A 17,580-nucleotide genomic window follows, 5' to 3' on the forward strand; every position below is an offset into this window, starting at 1 on the left:
AACGGATGAACCTCTTCATATTGGCTAAATTTTTTACACCGCCATTTATCAATTTCGTTGTCTAAAAGAACCACGTATTTACCAATGCATTATCGTTTGTTAAATTCCAAATCCAAAATTGAAATGTATAAATGATTAATGACAACTTCCAAGTACAATAACCAACCTTATTTTAATTTATGTTTACCTGTTTGTATAATCTTATCTTCAATAGAAGGATGAGAAAGCAGTGCGGTATTCTATTGCTTTATTTTCTTTTTGACAAAAAGGCATTCCATTGCCCTGATTCAAGAATAATGACACTCGAAAACCATGTGAGAAGTTTTGGTAATGCCCTAGCAAATAAACTTTTGACATACATGCATGCAGCATTAAGAAAAAAAGAAGAGAGGAGCAGTTTTAACAATTGAAACAAGTTGAACCATCTTTAATCTATTTTCCTTTTAGAAAGTCTAACGATTCCATACAAAACAATTCCTAAAGAAACAACCTAAGTTAAAACTCAAAAAGGCGTAACTCAATCATTCCTTCTTTTCTTTTTGGGGAGTACCAAGCAACAACTTTTCCAGATTTCAGAAGTCTCAGTGAGTAATTCAAACTGAATATAGAATCCTCGATATGTGGTCCATGATTCCCAGGTAATGAGGCAAGAGAAATTCTGGAATCGACTCGAAACACAATTGGCCCTGCAACCTACAAACATGAAGGAAGAGTAAGACCGAGAAATTCCATATTGCATTCCATATCAGCAGCATGCAAAAGTTGAAAACTAAAATTTGGTTTGAATGTCTTTCTATTATGCCTCTAGTCACCCATTGTCACGCACGGAAAGACTAATCTTCTAGCCAAGATAAGGAATCTGAATTGCACATCAAGATTGGCTTTAACAGACTATAGCTAACCTATATGTAAATAACTGTAGTCCAATATTTGGTAAGTTTAACCGCTCCCTTAGATGGTTAATCAATGCTGCTACATATGTTTCTTCCTATGTCAGGTATCAACAGCAATAACATTGTTTTTCCAGATACTTAAAATTTTTATAGAGTGCACGTAGTGATTATATCATTTAAAATCTTTATAGAGTGCACGTAGTGATTATATCATGTGAAAGATCATGTTCATTTTGCTTGTACAAACTGTTTGTTCCAAAAAGGAAAGAAAGATTAAACATATATAAGATACAAACAGAAATACCTGTTGTTGGAAGATCAGATTAAGCCTGGGGGAAGACATTGGATCTTCTGCACTATTAACCGAGGACCTTCTGATACCATTTATTAACCTTTTAGCAAAAGCTGAAGCCGAACAAATGTCAAGGCGAGCATCTACTCTGGTAAGATCACCATAGAGTTCTTTAAATTTCCCATGCTGGAAAGTGTAGCATACTGAGCCAAACAAATCAGCACCGAACGGGCTTCTCTTCTTAGGAGCAATGTTAGAAGAATCAAACCACATTGTGCAGTTTCCACCTAACATGTAATTTCAACGATGGATAAGAATCAATGAAAACTGAAGAATATCATACTACCAGTAAGCATCTTACATAGAAAGATTACTTGGAAAAAGAAATAATGAAAGAGTAATCTTTCCAAATGTTACATTTTTTTCAGTATACTCAATTAGTTCTTATTACCATTCATATCAAACATAAATCTTATTTTTGTTATATTATGGCATTAGCAAGCTTGGCCTCGTTCAGATGCCATTCCTTAACGGGCTCTCCTGTCCATGGCTAACCGGCCCCTATTACGTTATTAACATAATTGGTATACGCATGACAATATAATAAACAAATAAAGATGAGAATAATAGCGAATGATCTACACTCTTCTTCTTTGATCTTATTCTATTTAATACCCCCAGCCAGAGGTAAGGGCCCTACCATCATATGATCTACATGTGCATATGCCACAATATTGAACTTGTTATAAGAAGAAAAAAATCTTTTGAAAATTTTAAACACGTCCTTAAATGTAATATGCCAAACTACTTCAAACAAGAATGCTAATATTTATCATATACAGTAGTGCGGCCCACTTTTATATGATGAAACAAGTAAAGAGCAACTGTGCAAGGTAGTAACATTACCAATAATTCCTGATATTGCGGAATGAGGTTCCCCTAGACATACATCATACGGAGGCCACCAAAAGATACCCTGATTGGTCTTCTCATACATATCCTGCTGTCTCTGCTTCTGCCTCCAAAAGTCCCTGCTCTTCTCATAAGAAAAGGCAGCCTTTGCACCGAATCCGGGCATGAGAGCAGCAGGTGCATCAGCATTTGTGCTATCAAGAGCCTGAGGATGGCCACTATTTCTATGCATACCCAAGCGGTATCTGAATCCAGATTCAGAAACAAGGGACAAGAGATCTAAGGAAATTGATTCTGGCACATTCCAATATTGTCCTTTATGGTCAATGAACAACTGGGGCCATGCAGCCTCCAGTATGACATCATGATTAGGGAACTGCAAACATGTTGGAGGTAAGAGACATAGATCAGTTTCTCATTCATCAAAATTCAAACAGCCACAAAAACAAACATGCTAAGATTCTATAAACTTTGTAAAAGAACAATATGTAGTCATTAGTCAATGTGAATATCTAAACGGAAAAATCAGATATGCAGAAGAAGAAAACAAGTTGAGATGCTTGAAGAGATTTTTTATAGAATGTGAAGCATGTATTGTATTTAAATTTTTTCAAATATGAGAATATTAAGGAAAAGATATGCAAGATCATTCATCCACTGAAAATTCCTTCTAAAAGAAAAGGAAATCACTGGATGATGAGCTCAAGGTCTATCCAAGTGTTAAATATCTCTCGTAGATATATCTTGGGTTAGGGAAATGACCCTTTAATTCACCTAACAAACCCATTTCAACTAAGAAAAAAAAAGCTTTTAATTGACACTGCAGAGGAATACGATAGTGTTGGTCGAACACAAAGTTCAAATGTACAGCCAACACAACAGCCAAGCAACAACCTAACCACCTAGCAACTACATAAAATAAAATTTGAAAGTATCACTTTCAACATTATTTTTTATAGCTTTCTATAACTACTCATAAATATTGAATACAAGCGCTTGCCTTATGAAAGAGCATCATCTTGTGGCGTCTCTCTTCCTCGCCATGCCCTTCTGTGCTCAACTTAATGGATGATGAAGGAGTCAGAGAAAACTGTGTGCACAATCCAAGTGAATAAATAGACTTATCCAAGAAATGCTTTGCGACATCATTGAATGTAGGAAACTCTGAGTCATCATTAGAAAGAAATTCAGCTTTAATATTAGAAATCAGTTTCTTTGGCCGGATCTGTCCAATCACTCCAAGCCACCTATACACACAGAAATCAAATAGTAAACCACTTAGAAGTTCAGAGAGTTGAAAAATTTGTAACATTCAAATTCTAGATTTGTAAATCATAATGCATCCCTTGTTCTTAGGATAGATGCTTGAGGAATGAGGATGTTTGTTATAAGAAATTCCTATCATATCTTGATGACTAATTCTAGATCACTAAGATAAGAGCAGAGAACATATCAACCTGAAAAGGTTGAAAGAATAAATTATCTTAGACATCTTCAAATTGCAGGAACAAAAGAAGCACCAATCCAGTCAAATACAATTCGAATAATGGAAAAAAGAGGACCAACAGAATGAATACCCCAGATACCAGAGAGAGGAAATAAATATAGAATGATTTAGATTAGTTACTCATTAGTAAGATAAAGATGCATGTAGTTTCAGTGTTACAAGAAACAAGCTTGAGGTAACGAAGTTGTATGATGGGGAAAAAAAAAAAAAAAAATCAAAATTATTTCAAGTTCAGGATCAAGAAACAGGATTATGAAAGAGATTAATGTTAACAACACACTTAATTCTCAAAATCCATATCTTCTATGGGACTAGCAGGAAAGGAAAAAAAAAAAAAAAAAAAGGAAAGAAAACGAAATTACTTCAACTTCAGGATCAAGAAACAGGATTATGAAAGAGAGTAATGTTAACAACACTCTTAATTCTTAAAATCCATATCTGCTAGCATAAAATAAACTGATTAAATTACATAACTACAGACTATTTCTCAGTAAAACAAAAATCAACTATCCTATTAATCTTTGGTTGCCGGGAGTATAGAAGAGAAACATTCTGTCTTGTCCTTCCAATGCTCATTTACATAATTTACTCCATCAATTCAAATGATTTAGAAAAAACTCATTAGTAAGATAAAGATAGTTAAGGTAACAAAATTGTATAATGGGACTCGCAGGAAAAAGCAAAAAAATTTAAAAAAAAAAATTCGAAATAACTTGAAGTTCAGGAAGAAAAAATAGGATTACGAAAGAGAGTAAAGATACCAACACAACAAAATTCTTAAAATTGATATCCTCTATCATCAATTTTAAAATTGATATCTTCTAAAATTGAAATTACATAAACACACACTATTTTCTCAATAAATCAGAAATCGAAAATCCTATTAATTTTTGGTTGCCGGAAGTATAGAAGAGAAAATGTCTGTCTTGTCCTTCCAATGCTCATTTTCACAATTCAATTCCATCACACACACACACACACACATACTTCCCAACATACCTTTGCTTTTTCCAAATAAAACACTTTCCACCCACATTTTTCCCGGCAACCAAACAGACTAACAAAGAAAACCCATTAAAGAGATGAACTAGTTTTACCACTTAGAAATGGCTGGTCTGAGGAAGAGGGACTGAAGAGAGAAAGAACCCAAATCCTTGCGAGCAGTGGGAGAAAAAGAAGGGATAATTCCGAGAGGAAACCCATTTCTCAGTAGCGAGAGCTGCTGAATCCTAAGAGCCTTACTGGCTCGAGCACCATCCATAGGCAATGGCTCGCCAGGCACGGCCTTTGCCGTCCCTTCAAGGAGTCGAGGAGAAGCCACTTCCAAATCCCAGAACGCCGAATCCATTGCCGTCCTGAGATTCGCCATTTCTTTCTGGGTCACTCTCAGAAAGAGGGAGACAGAGCTTTTGTTCGTTGTTTCCTTTATCTTTCTTGAAATTTGAAAGAAATGGAAAGAGGGGCTTTTCTTTTTTTTTTTTTCCTTGAGGTGGCTTTTGTTTTTAGCTTTGGGTTTTTCGTGGGTTTTTGGGCTTTAATCAGGGGGCTTTCAATTCAAATTCTGCTTTTGCCAAATGTGTTCTCATTAATTTTTAGAACAAAATAATAAAATCTTTTTTTTTTTTTTTCCTTTTTTCTCTCTTTCTCATGAACAATTTCATTGCTAAATTCCCTCAAAAGTATTAAGAAATAAATACTATTTTTCATTTGATATTAGAGATATCAAGAATCATGTAAAAGTTGCTCCTACTTTAAATATTTATAGTTGTTTTTTTTTTTTTTTGTTTTAGTTTATACTCTTTTTAATATTAGTTCAAACGTTAATATATTGCCTTCTGTTCTCAAAAAAAAAAAAAAAAAAAAAGCAATAAACAAGGAATGAAATAAATATTTTGCCTTTAAAAAAAAATCAATGAATGAAGTAAATGTTTTGAAATAATTAATTATTTCTAAAAACAAGTAAAACTTTTAAGCTAAAAAACAATCATCTTTTTGTAGGAACGGACTAGAAATTCTAATGTTTTTGTTGCTAAGTGAAGCTATATATTTCTTTACCATTTTAGTAAATTAGTTTATCATACACCATTTGCAAGTTTAAATTTTTGCAAGTTATCATTATAAATCTTTAAGCTTTTGCTCCTTTCATCGAAAGCTTTAGAACCAAGAAAATTAATTTAAGCTCTTTCCATTTCTTTTTTTTTTTCTTTTTTTTTTTTTCCATATACAAATTTAGGAAACCTTTCTTTATTTCTTCAAGGGAAATGATTATCTTCAACCCTATCTTTCTTTTATTTTACTTGCTCTTTATTTATTGCGTGTATGTTTGGTATTGTATGGTGCATATACATAATAAATGATTTTATTCTTTCTTTAGACAATAATCATAATTCAAACCAAAGCATCCTTTATCTCTTCTGCTATTTTCAGAAAACAAAAAAAATTGAAATAAAATAAAATTCCCATTCCCACCAATTATATAAGTTAATCCTTCCATGAAGAACCAAAGTGATACAAAAACAAACAAACCAAATATCCCTACAAACAAGAAAAAATGAAGAACAAACCATCCTTTCTCTTCTTCTTCCTCTTCTTCTTCTCCTATTTCCATGCAATTTCCTCCACCAATCTAATCCACCAAACCTGCAAAAGATGCTCAAAAACTGATCCAAACCTAAGCTACAACTTCTGCGTAGCGTCCCTCCAATCCTCCCCAGAAAGCCGCGGCGCTTCAAATCTTCGCCAACTGGGTTCAATCTCAATCAAGCTCATCAAACGCAACGTCACCGGCACGAGGCACTTCATCAAGGAGCTCCTCATCATCAAAAACAAGACGCTCACACCGTATCAAAAAGCTTGCTTGAAGGACTGCATGGAACTTTACAGCGACGCCGTTTCAACCATTGAAGAAACCATGGAAGCTTACAAGTCCAAGCACTATGCGGATGCCAACGTCGAGCTGAGCTCGGTGGTTGACGCCGCTACCAGTTGTGAAGATGGGTTTGGGGAGAGAAAAGATGTTGTTTCGCCATTGACGAAGAGAAACAAGGATGTGTTTCAGTTGTCTGCTATTTCGCTTTCCATTATTAACATGCTAATAAATTCATTTGAGTTGATTAATTAGTTCAATTTCGCATTTGTTTGTTGGTTCCTTTATTTATTTATTCACTCTTTGAGTGTGTTTATTAATTAGCCATGTTAATTGGCTCTCTATTATCTTTATTTTTATGCAATGTATTTTAATTTATTGTGTAGAGAATTATATATATATATATATATATATGAAAGTTCCTAGTAGTAGCATATTAATAGTGAGCTTTCACTCTAACATCAAGAACAAGAGAAACTTAGCTTCCAATTAAGCCTTGTAATACTTTTTTTTTAAGTTAATATATATTAGTATTCATAAATAATCCACAATAAAAAATTTCATTATATAAATATATATATATATATATGTTGTAATAATTATCTTAATTATATATAATTTACTTGGTAAGTTATTTGGTATAATATATATATATATATCAAATTAAATGTTCACCGATTTTAGTAAGGGTGGAAGAAAATGGAAACTTCTTGTATAGATAAAATTAAAATTTTGGTGAAAGAGATATTTCTTTTAAAACAAACCAAAGGATTGTAGTGTTAAAGTGTAAACAAGGTCGGTCTATGTACGTATAGATACATTTTATACCTAATTAATTACATGGGGTCGGATTAATTACTTATTACAATAAGAATTTGATACAATTATAATTCTAGAGTCTTAATTAATACTCTTTGTTGTCAATGAGCAATCCATTGGGTCCAGCTATTTGATCATGAATTTTTGAAAAGAAAATATAGCACATCAGCATTCCATAACTAATGATGGTGAGTATGGTATTATGTACATCAGTATTCCATAACTAATGATGTTGAGTATGGTATTATATATATAAACTAAAATAATAATACGACGCCAAAGAAATTGATTGCCACAAGCCTACAAGTATCCTACACATGATTAATTCCGACTTCGTAGTGGACACCATTTAAAAATAAAATATAAAAAATAAAAATAAAAATCATACTTGTTAAGAAAATATAATGAGTGTATTTAAAAAGAAATATACATATATCTATAGATATATATATATATATATATATATATGGATAAAAGTAAATGATCTATTAATCAACTCCAGCAATGGTTGCTTTGTTGCTAACTAGAGAAGATTAAATCTCAAACAAGGATATATACGTATATATATATATATATATATATATAAATATATATATAGAAAATGACTCACATCCATGAGGGCCAAGAAAATTAAAAACCACTAAAATTACAATAATTCATGGTGGAAATTAATCATGAAGTAATTAATCAGATATATATTATTTTTTTATCCAATATATATATATATATATATATACATAAGTTCAAACTTGCTTTCAAAGTAAAAACTAAAGTAGTTTCCATTTTTGAAATTGAATCTTTTGCACCTAGACATGGTTATTACCATTAAATAGGGACTCAAACGGTAAGATTAGTTTCAAAGCAATTATTTTGCATGACAAAAGAATCCGCAAGATTTTGAATAGTCTACAAACATACATTTTGGAGTAACTTCAAGGCACGGTTACTTTGGGTTGGTTGCTTTTTCTTTATAGACAGACTTCAAATGTGGACAATAATAATATGTACTTCTAGAATCAAATCCAAATCAGCATTCATATTGGGAATATTGAATGGATTTTTGTATAAATTTGGGGCACCCTTTTTAATTTTCATATAAATGGTTCAAAGGTTGAGTCTGCTTTGCATAGGACGAAGTTCAGTAATTATCCAAATTGCTAATCAGAAGAAATTCACAACCTGCAGACCCCACCCTCCCTTCTATTTCTGTGTTCCGATTAGAACATTCATCATTGGTTTATGTGAAATTTAATACCGACTTCCCACTTTCAGTTCTCACTCTCACATTATTGCAATTATTTGGAAGAAATAGATCAACTTGTTCTTTTGGATCTACTAAATGGTAAAGAGGAAAAGATTTTGGAATTTCATTTGTTTATTACTGCATATACTCACCTGCTTAAAGCACTAAAATGCCTATTATACGCAGCAAATAGGTAGAGAATTTTACCAATTCAAACTGTACAATTAACACAAAGGGTACAGATGCAAGAATTTGCTAAGATGAAAATTAGAAAACTAATAGAGATAATCACGCCCAAAATTCCGATAAAAAAAAATAAAAATAAAAAAATTCCATGCTCACAATACTTTTTCCTCCTTTCCTTCTTTTGAGAGAGAAAGGGAAAGAAAAATCAAACTCCACAATAAATGGTGAACATTCTGCATTACGTTGAAAGTTTAATCAGTATAGAATGCGCAGTTTTGCCCTCTCAGTTCCAATAGTGCAACAACAAAAGAATAGTCCTGGTTACATTAACCATAACTTCATCGAAAACCCAAAAAACAAGTCAAAACAAAACAGAAAACAAATAAAATGAAATCGAGATTTGAGAGTTTAGAACATGGAGAAGCAATGAATTGATCAGAGAAAATAATGTGACTGTTTAAGTCAGATGCAGCAATGACATTAAAATTTTACTTGAGAGACATTTGAGTCTAACTCTCAGAAGACTGCTGTTTTTCCAAACAGATTTGAAATTATTTTCCATCACCCAACATGATAAAATTTCTACAAGCATTGAAGGGTAAAGGACAAAAGGAAAAAAGCTTGGACGCATCATTTCCTTCTAAAATCGAAAAGCTATTAAGGACCTTAACCAGCCATAGGATGGTTATAGATGTATTCAATGGCAAGATGAGTGGAATCAATCTTATCAGCTTCCAAGTCTGGAATTTGCAACTTGAACTCGTCTTCCAAAGCCATTACTATCTCCACATTGTCCAAGCTATCCAAGCCCAAATCCTTCTGAAAATGAACATCAGAACTCACCTGCATATAATAGCAAAAGGTTCCTCAAAGCCATAAAATAGAAGTTCAATAACATATTACATCATCTCAATATCAAAGTTATAGAATAGTTTGTTGTGACCCAAAAAAATCTAAACTTTGAATTCTATTTCTGTTTCCCAATTCTCACCAGAATTCGCTTTTATTGTAAGATAAGAATCCTTGGACACAACAGAGATTTAAAAAAAATACACACTTTCTTAAGTTATCAGGGTATCTTTCTCACGTTTACATCCAAGCGAAGAAAGTCACTTCAAAAGGAGCTCTAGTGCAACACTCCCAACAACCCTATGCCTCAAGAACTCTGTAAAGATAAGAAAAGCACATCTCTATATTGAACAGTGTCCTTAACTTTAACCAAGATTGCTTTTAAATTTTCAAATGCACCATAAGATCCACTTCCTAACTGAAATATATGACCCCTACCCCATTTCTACTAATCTTAAGAATACTTAAAAATCACAATAACATTAAAACTTTGATACTTCCCTTCCTTTAGTTATCTCTTTCTCCTACTTTCTTCCCTATTCCAATTTATGTCTTGTTCTTTTTCAGTTTATAGAATATAGATCAACGTAGGAACATAAAGAAGCATGTAAAAGGCTATTACTACAAAAAAATATAATAATAAAATAAAATAAAATGTTTACTTGCAACGGTGGTCAAATGCATTGCACAGTGCAGATGACAATGCAACAACATTGTAAAGGAGTGGAAAAGTATATACTAGATAAATATCAACTACAGAATCTAGATGATATACAAGCAAAGTTTCCATCCCATAGCAAGCTAAATGCAGCATGAAACTATATTGAAGACAAGACATGTATCAGAGAGAGCGAGAGGATATCAAAGAAATAAAAACTTGAAACTTAATTAGATCACAGAATGGCACACTTCCTTCTGACTATGGCTAATTTACTGAAAACATTTACCAACCAATGAAACCTCTATGTAGAGATATAAAAAAAGGATAACGGCTAAAGAAAAAGTGATTAATATATACAATAAATCAGCTAGAAAATCCTTTAAGTGTTCAATCAACAGATTCTTAGTGAAACATTTGGTACTTACGGTCAATCAAAATCTTCTAACTTGAAAACTTGGTTATCATTTCAAAACAAGCCTAGCTATAAAAATATCCTGATGCAGAAAAAAAATCGTAGTATCTCTCATTTTCTTATTTGATCCTGCCTCTACTTGGTGCATCCCACATTAGGCCAATGCTTTCCAAAATTAGTTTTTTAAAGCGGAAAGATACGGGTAATACACCTTCTTAGCAATGAAAACTAAGATTTTTCACTAAGCATCATTATAAATTTTACATTCACTCGGAACTATTAAAGGAAAAAGCAGCAATAGAAGCAGATCCAAAATTCCAAGTGGATTATTTTCCCTCCAACCCAACGAGTATTGGAAAAAAAAAAAAAAAAAAAGGGTACCTTTTTCTCCATATTTTAGGACATGAGGCTTACCAATTACACAAAGTTAGCTGGGCCAACTTAGAATAGGGTTTTAGCTGAATAATCAAATAAATTGAACCACATCTAGCAATGCACAAATCAAATACCCAATAACAAATAAAATAACAGGTTCCTAATCTAATACTATAATTTCCATTTTCATTTTTCACCCAAAAAAAAAAAAAATTGAAAAAAAAAGTTAAAAAAATCCACCAAGATTGAGCATCAATTGGGTGAAGTTACTAGCTTTTTCTAATTTATCCGTGGTGAGCAAAACAGAAAAATTTTCACGGGAAACAAACAGAAAAAAAGAAATGAGAGAAAGAAGGGCGAACCTTAGAAGGATCTACTTTGGGGAAGTCCTTGACGACGGATAGAACTCTTTCGGTGACTTCGTCTTTGGTAGGTCGATCATCGCCGTGAGACGACATCGATCGGAAAAAGCTTCCAGCACCAAATAATGATCGCTCCGATGACCGTACGGCCAGGATTTGAACTGGGACTCGGACATGGCGAAGTATGGCTGCTCTCAGTGCCATTTTCTCTCTCTGGCTTCCAAGTAGAGCTCTCTCTTTCTCTACCCTCTGTGAGGCTGCCCAAAAGACTCAGAGAAAACTTGGTGCACACGTGCTTGCCACGTGAGTTATATTCCCTCGCTTATTGCTATATATTTTTTTTACGTTTGTTTTTTTTTTTGGGTTTGACTTTAACGGAATTTAAATATTAAATTGAACAAAGTTATTTTTTGTTTTGCATAATTATTTTTATTTAAAATTAAAAATAGTGTTAAATATATATATATATATATATATGTTAATTTTTCTCAACCATTGCATCGAATTTATTTAATTTTTTTGATAGTATATAATATCCCATATACTCTTTATTTATTTATTTATCTTTGACATTGTTTTATATATATAATGCCACATATATTATTTTACATAAATATTGATTGAATTCCTGGATTTAGTTTCAAATAAATTTACTTTTATTTGATCTCATAATCAATAGTTGATCATGGTTTATTTTTAGTAAAATCGTATTAATCGTATCTCACCATTCTATAATCATTGTAGTTTTGCCAATTGCCAAGATATATAACTTTTTTTTCCCCCCTAAAGTTACCTACGTCTTTTGTCTTGTAACTTTTTATCATATAATTTTTTTTTTCTTATTTTCCGTGCCATTTAATTAAAAGCAGTAAGCAAAGGACACTGTTGGGTTAAGCAGGCGTAGATACAATATTCTTATGGGTTTAGCAGCTTTGCTAGTCATGCAAAGAACAAGAGATTCTGAAGCTTTTTACTTGCAACTTGAGATTAATGCTATAATTTTAAGATCTACCATTTCCAATATATATTTATATTATTTCATTCGAAGAATCGTGGATAAATTTTGTTTTGAAGTTTCAGTTTAAATGTAATTTAGTACAAATTACCTTAAAAAAGCACTTGATTAAACGTAAATCAAGGTCTCCCAAATAAAATTTATGCAGGATTTCTTAGATAGAAGAAAAATTATATATATTATTATATATAATGTAGTCCAATCCGCTCGTTTGACAATTAATCCTAAATGGCCAAAATTCATCACTTAAAACAAAGAAATGCACACATTCATTGTTTTACATTCTATTTTGATACATAATTCATTAACATATTAATTACACATTCATTGTCTTACATTCTATTTTGATACATGATTCATTAACATATCAATTAGATCTATAAATGATTATCAAAATTTTCTTTTCAACATTTACAAAAGAGAAAAATTTAGACCTAAAATGATAAAAAAAGAAATTTTTGATGGACCTATTCAAATACAATTTTATCTTCAATTTAGTACCCTTTCTTCCTAAATAACAAACTCCTCTAAGCATATTATTTCTAGCCCATGCTTTATAATTATAAGAAATCATATATTTTAGTCCTAGTAATTGGTACCTAAAAGTTAATAAATTTTTTGGTAATTGTAGCAGTTTTCCAATAGAAAAGGTTTTATCCTTTTGAGGTAGATGTATGGGTTTTTGAAGCCATTTTCTGATGTTGATCAATTAAACGTGTCATGGAGAAGCCAATTCATGATTATCTGTATTCTTGTTAAATTTTTTCTTTTTTCCTTTTCCCCTTTTCAATCTTATGGATTAGTTTGTCATCCAGAAGGGGAATGCATTACTAATAATTATTAAGCTCAATGTTGCTAATTCTTAATTACCAAAAAAAATGTCAGTGCTAATTCTTTGAAAAAATATATAGAATATGGTTTTCAATTTGGAAAAATTGAAGTCATGTTTGTAACACTCTGAAAAGTGCATGGCTGAAAGCCGGAAAATAAAGCGATGTATTGCTGTGACTAGTTACAATGTACGTATTTTATCCCACAAAATAAATAAATAAAGAAGCTACGTATGTACGTACTACGTTGAATTTATATAGTTTTCAAGCTTAACTCATCTTTAGAAGACATATCCTTAATTTTGATTATATATTTATATTTAGTTTACTCGTTTACTTATTTACTATTTTATTTTATTTATTTATTTTTTTTTTGGTTTCTTTTTGCCATTCCAAGTACAAATGCAAAGTTGGATCTTCTTCTTTTTCCTCTACTTCTTATGTTTTTTGTTTTTGTTTGTTTGTTTTTCGGTGGAAAGGAAAGAAGGTTAAAAAGTGATTGGGAATACGAGCAAGACTATTTTATTTATTTACTTATTTATTTTTTTGAAAGAAAGCAAGAATATATTATCATTCAAACGACGATAGCCTTTATTTATTGATTAAGGATCACGAACATATATATAAATATATATAAGTAAATATCAAGAAAATGAAAACCACACTAGCTAACATAAATAATTTCTTTTACTAGGACTTCAGGAGTCAAAAGAGATATGGGTTTATGTAACTCTTTAAATATACTAAAATTTTTTCAAAAACTAAAAAAAAAAAAATCTTTATTAAATACTGAAAGAGCAAATGAAAAATTATTTAATTAATATATTAATTATCTCAGAGCAATCAAACTGATGCAGGGCAGAGAAAGAGAGAAAGGAATCACCTTGAGCACAACATACAGGGTCAGTTTTAGGAGCTCCAACACAAGTTGGTTAAGGAGTTGCCAATGGTTATATATGCTTAATTTGCCTAATTGGCTATGTTTGAACTTGCAATATTAGTTAACCTCCACATCAATTTGTAATTATACATATATACATTGCTCATATAATTGATTAAATTGGTTAGTAAATTAAGAGTAGACGTACTCCAATCAAGGAATAAGGACGTTGAAGGAGATTTTAATTGCTTCAATCTGGGATGAGACTGAAGGAACTCACTAGTGTAAACAACATTATGTTTACATGAAATTAGGGGGTGAACGCCAAAATAGTAAGTCTTTCTTATTGGGATTCAAGAATTTGACCATGATGGATCCAAGTCTCTCAAGGAAGGTACCGGATTGTTTTTCTTTGAATTGTGATCCTTCGTCTTGTGATTTTCATTTTCAGTTAGCGTGAAAATCTTCATCCATCCTACGTTTATGATCATCATAAACTGTATATAATAACATGCATGCGCTTGCATATCCTTTAAATTAATAATGTTCTAGTATTTATGTTGGATTTATTAATTACAATAATTTCTTTAAACGTAATCATAATATATATATATATATATGTATTTTATATTAGGATAGAAGAGTAATTCATATCATTGTCATAATAATAATAGTAATAATAATAATAATTACTTTTACTACTGAGATGTCAATGATCTATATTCGAAGTTCACTAAACTGATCATAAAAGGAGTGTCCAGTGTCCAATGTGATAATATACATATATATATATATATATATAGATATATATATATATATATATATATAGACATTCATATACTAAACAGAGAAACCCACTGCTGGTTTTTTATTTATTTATTTGGTAATTATTTTGATCTTTTCCATCTTGTTTTGTCTTTTGGTTATATCATGGGTACAATTACAAATTGATAGACATACTTTTGTACTATTAAGTAATTTAGGGTCTTTAGATTTAATTAACCTTTCTGGATGGAGTACAAAATTTCAAGAATTAGAGTACAACTTAAGGTTAATAAAACGACACAGTTCTTAAAAAAAAAAAAAAAATAAATAGTATAACTAATTAAACAGAAACGCACGAAGATGACGTTGTTGGTGTCTTTCTTCAAACCTCCTGCTTCTACATTATTCATATGATGAAATTGGTAGTTTATTCAACATTTTGATAGCAAATTATGGCACATTCTCCAACTAAATTGTTCGGATATGCATGCATATATATATGCATAAATTCTGTAATTCTATATGTATGTTTTTTAATCACTAGATTTAACATATGTATTTTTTTAGAATATCATACAATATGTAATTGTATTAATCCTTCTTCTATATAAATATTCAAAATATAAATGGTATATAATATGTAAACCAACATTTGTGGACAAACACAAAATCAAAGCAATATTTTAATATTTTTCAAGAGCAATCCGCCTCATGAATATCATCCTATAATACATTAAGTAGATGAAGATGAATACCAAAATAGACCACACAGGTATCATAACACATAAGTCAAATGGCACCATGTCAATTTTCAAATTAAATTTTTGCAGTAATAGAGGTGCCATATAAAGCTGTCCAAATATAATAACATAAAGGAGGAGGAGAGTAAAAAATGAAAATTTGTTGTTGACTTGACTAGACTATTTAATACATAGACTATAATTTTATTAGCTGGTAAATAGTTTAAATGGCATGAAATATTCTACCATCACTTCTGCTAAACTGCTGGCCATACCCTCCAATTCGAATACCTCCTCCTAAAAAACCACCGCGTTCTCCTTCAGAACAGAGTGCTCTGTTGTAATCAAATACTGAAAATTTATGAACTTATAGAGCCTTTCATCATGTAGACAAAACTTAAATATGATAAATTGTTAAGACATGATTTTCATACATGGAACACTAGGTATCATTTCCCATTTCTTATATATTTAAAAAATATATATATATTGATTTATAATGTAAAAATTAGTGAGAGAATGCTTACTGTTTGGACGGTTCTTAATGCTCCCTGTGCATGGTTGTTCCAAGAAGTCTATCCTTTATGTGATAAAGTTCAGAAACAACGTCACCAATATCCATTCGGTTTCTCAATAGCTCCGCAGAACAACCAACTCCAATTTTAATAGCAGAAATCAATCAGTCATGAATGCATTGTACCTGAGGCAGTATATCCAATGGACCCTCGTATTCAAAGAGAGCTAATTTGTTCTGAGGAAAGTGGATGGGAAGCTGACCAAGAGAACATTATTTGGCTTCAAATCAAAATGAACTATTGGCACATCATAATGATTGTGCAAATAATCCAAAGCATCTGCCACACCAAGAGAAATGTTTACCCTGTCTATAAGACTCAAAAGGTTATGTTCTTCTCCCAAATTTGCACTATGACTTGGATGTAGCCACTTTTCTCGGCTCCCATTAACCATAAACTCATAAACAAGAGCTTTGAAATCATTCTTTTAAAATAGATACTTGAACATCCCTTTATAATTCTGACAAGATTTTGGCGCTTGATCCTTTTCAAGGCTTTACTTTTTGCTATGAAACTTTTTGATGCTCTTGAAGTTTTTAGTACTTTCACATCAACAACTTGTGCTTTTGGGTGATTTAAGATTTCCTTGTATACAATACCAAACTTCCAGAACCAATCAAATTTGCTTCAGAAAAGCTATCAGTAGCTTTAAAAAGATCTCCATATGATACATTCAATAAAGGAATCCTAAATGTGAATTCCAAATTTGCTGACTCTCTTCTTTTCCTTAACACACAAAATACAAGCAAAAGCATTGGTAGAATCAATGCAACAAGTCCGCAAGCAACAGAAACAATAATGATCTTCGCCTTGCAAGATAGTTAATGCTTGATTCAAGTCCGCAAGCAACAGAAACAATAATGATCTTCGCCTTGCAAGATAGTTAATGCTTCTTGAAGGGATTGGAGGACCATTTAGACAGCTTCAATTGGGGTATTCCTCCACATAGCCTTGTGTTTTCCACTATAAAAAGGGCAGTTGCATTATTGAACACTCCCTGAACAGGAACCTCATCTTCAAAATCATTAAACGATAAGTTCAATATGTTCAAGAAGTGAAAAGTCTGCAAATATGTTGGGATTGTTCTGGATAAGTTGTTGCTAGATGTTGTTCGATTCCTCTCAAAAAAGCCAAAGATAAGGGAATATTCCTTTGCAACGAGTTTCCTTACAAATACAAATAAACGAAGCTTGTGCAGGGACCAAGAGTGGCAGGAATTTCAACAATTAACTTATTATCACCAACATTTAGGAAGGGAAGATTTACCAACTTACCTACTTCTGTAGGGATAGGACCAATCAAGCTGGTGCTGGATAAATCTAATGCAGTGGATAAGGATGACAAACCAGTAAGTTGTTTTGGTATAGGACCATTGAGATTGTTTTGACAAAGATACAT

The 17,580-nt window shown here is 31.7% G+C and overlaps 4 protein-coding genes across 4 annotated transcripts; 1 reads left to right on the top strand and 3 right to left on the bottom strand.

Moving 5' to 3' along the window:
* Positions 1 to 371: 371 nt before the first annotated feature.
* Positions 372 to 5,097, bottom strand: LOC107403848 (protein TRIGALACTOSYLDIACYLGLYCEROL 4, chloroplastic). Its single transcript, XM_016010761.4, has 5 exons — positions 4,702 to 5,097; positions 3,098 to 3,344; positions 2,092 to 2,473; positions 1,198 to 1,472; positions 372 to 693 (listed from the first exon to the last, which is right to left on the bottom strand). The coding sequence occupies exons 1-5, from the start codon at positions 4,971 to 4,973 to the stop codon at positions 496 to 498; spliced, it is 1,374 nt and encodes a 457-aa protein (XP_015866247.3). The 5' UTR covers positions 4,974 to 5,097; the 3' UTR covers positions 372 to 495.
* Positions 5,098 to 5,997: 900 nt separating this feature from the next.
* Positions 5,998 to 6,916, top strand: LOC107403854 (putative invertase inhibitor). The gene has a single exon (XM_016010767.4). It carries the CDS (start codon positions 6,156 to 6,158, stop codon positions 6,723 to 6,725), a length of 570 nt encoding a protein of 189 aa, XP_015866253.1. The 5' UTR covers positions 5,998 to 6,155; the 3' UTR covers positions 6,726 to 6,916.
* Positions 6,917 to 9,149: 2,233 nt separating this feature from the next.
* On the bottom strand, positions 9,150 to 11,659 carry LOC107403850 (acyl carrier protein 1, mitochondrial). The gene is made up of 2 exons (XM_016010762.4): positions 11,378 to 11,659; positions 9,150 to 9,561 (listed from the first exon to the last, which is right to left on the bottom strand). The coding sequence occupies exons 1-2, from the start codon at positions 11,579 to 11,581 to the stop codon at positions 9,385 to 9,387; spliced, it is 381 nt and encodes a 126-aa protein (XP_015866248.2). The 5' UTR covers positions 11,582 to 11,659; the 3' UTR covers positions 9,150 to 9,384.
* Positions 11,660 to 16,148: 4,489 nt separating this feature from the next.
* On the bottom strand, positions 16,149 to 17,580 carry LOC132803804 (putative receptor-like protein kinase At3g47110). Its single transcript, XM_060817349.1, has 6 exons — positions 17,457 to 17,580; positions 17,094 to 17,196; positions 16,782 to 16,908; positions 16,487 to 16,606; positions 16,308 to 16,379; positions 16,149 to 16,187 (listed from the first exon to the last, which is right to left on the bottom strand). Exons 1-6 carry the CDS (start codon positions 17,578 to 17,580, stop codon positions 16,149 to 16,151), a joined length of 585 nt encoding a protein of 194 aa, XP_060673332.1.

This window comes from Ziziphus jujuba, chromosome 5 (genome assembly GCF_031755915.1).
Source record: "Ziziphus jujuba cultivar Dongzao chromosome 5, ASM3175591v1".
NCBI lineage: Eukaryota > Viridiplantae > Streptophyta > Magnoliopsida > Rosales > Rhamnaceae > Ziziphus > Ziziphus jujuba.

Bases quoted from the DNA above. Each gene is read 5' to 3' on its own strand.
- LOC132803804 (XM_060817349.1), bottom strand. From the start codon at position 17,580: ATGTATCTTTGTCAAAACAATCTCAATGGTCCTATACCAAAACAACTT. The intron at 16,909-17,093 runs GTCCTCCAATCC...TTGTGTGTTAAG, and splicing joins CAATTGAAGCTGTCTAAATG to GAAAAGAAGAGAGTCAGCAA. The intron at 16,380-16,486 runs GTAAACATTTCT...TCTCTTGGTCAG, and splicing joins TTTTGAGTCTTATAGACAGG to CTTCCCATCCACTTTCCTCA.
- LOC107403848 (XM_016010761.4), bottom strand. From the start codon at position 4,973: ATGGCGAATCTCAGGACGGCAATGGATTCGGCGTTCTGGGATTTGGAA. The intron at 3,345-4,701 runs GTAAAACTAGTT...CTGTGTGTATAG, and splicing joins AGACCAGCCATTTCTAAGTG to GTGGCTTGGAGTGATTGGAC. The intron at 2,474-3,097 runs GCAAGCGCTTGT...ACATGTTTGCAG, and splicing joins AGATGATGCTCTTTCATAAG to TTCCCTAATCATGATGTCAT.
- LOC107403854 (XM_016010767.4), top strand. From the start codon at position 6,156: ATGAAGAACAAACCATCCTTTCTCTTCTTCTTCCTCTTCTTCTTCTCC.
- LOC107403850 (XM_016010762.4), bottom strand. From the start codon at position 11,581: ATGGCACTGAGAGCAGCCATACTTCGCCATGTCCGAGTCCCAGTTCAA. The intron at 9,562-11,377 runs GTTCGCCCTTCT...TATTATATGCAG, and splicing joins CCAAAGTAGATCCTTCTAAG to GTGAGTTCTGATGTTCATTT.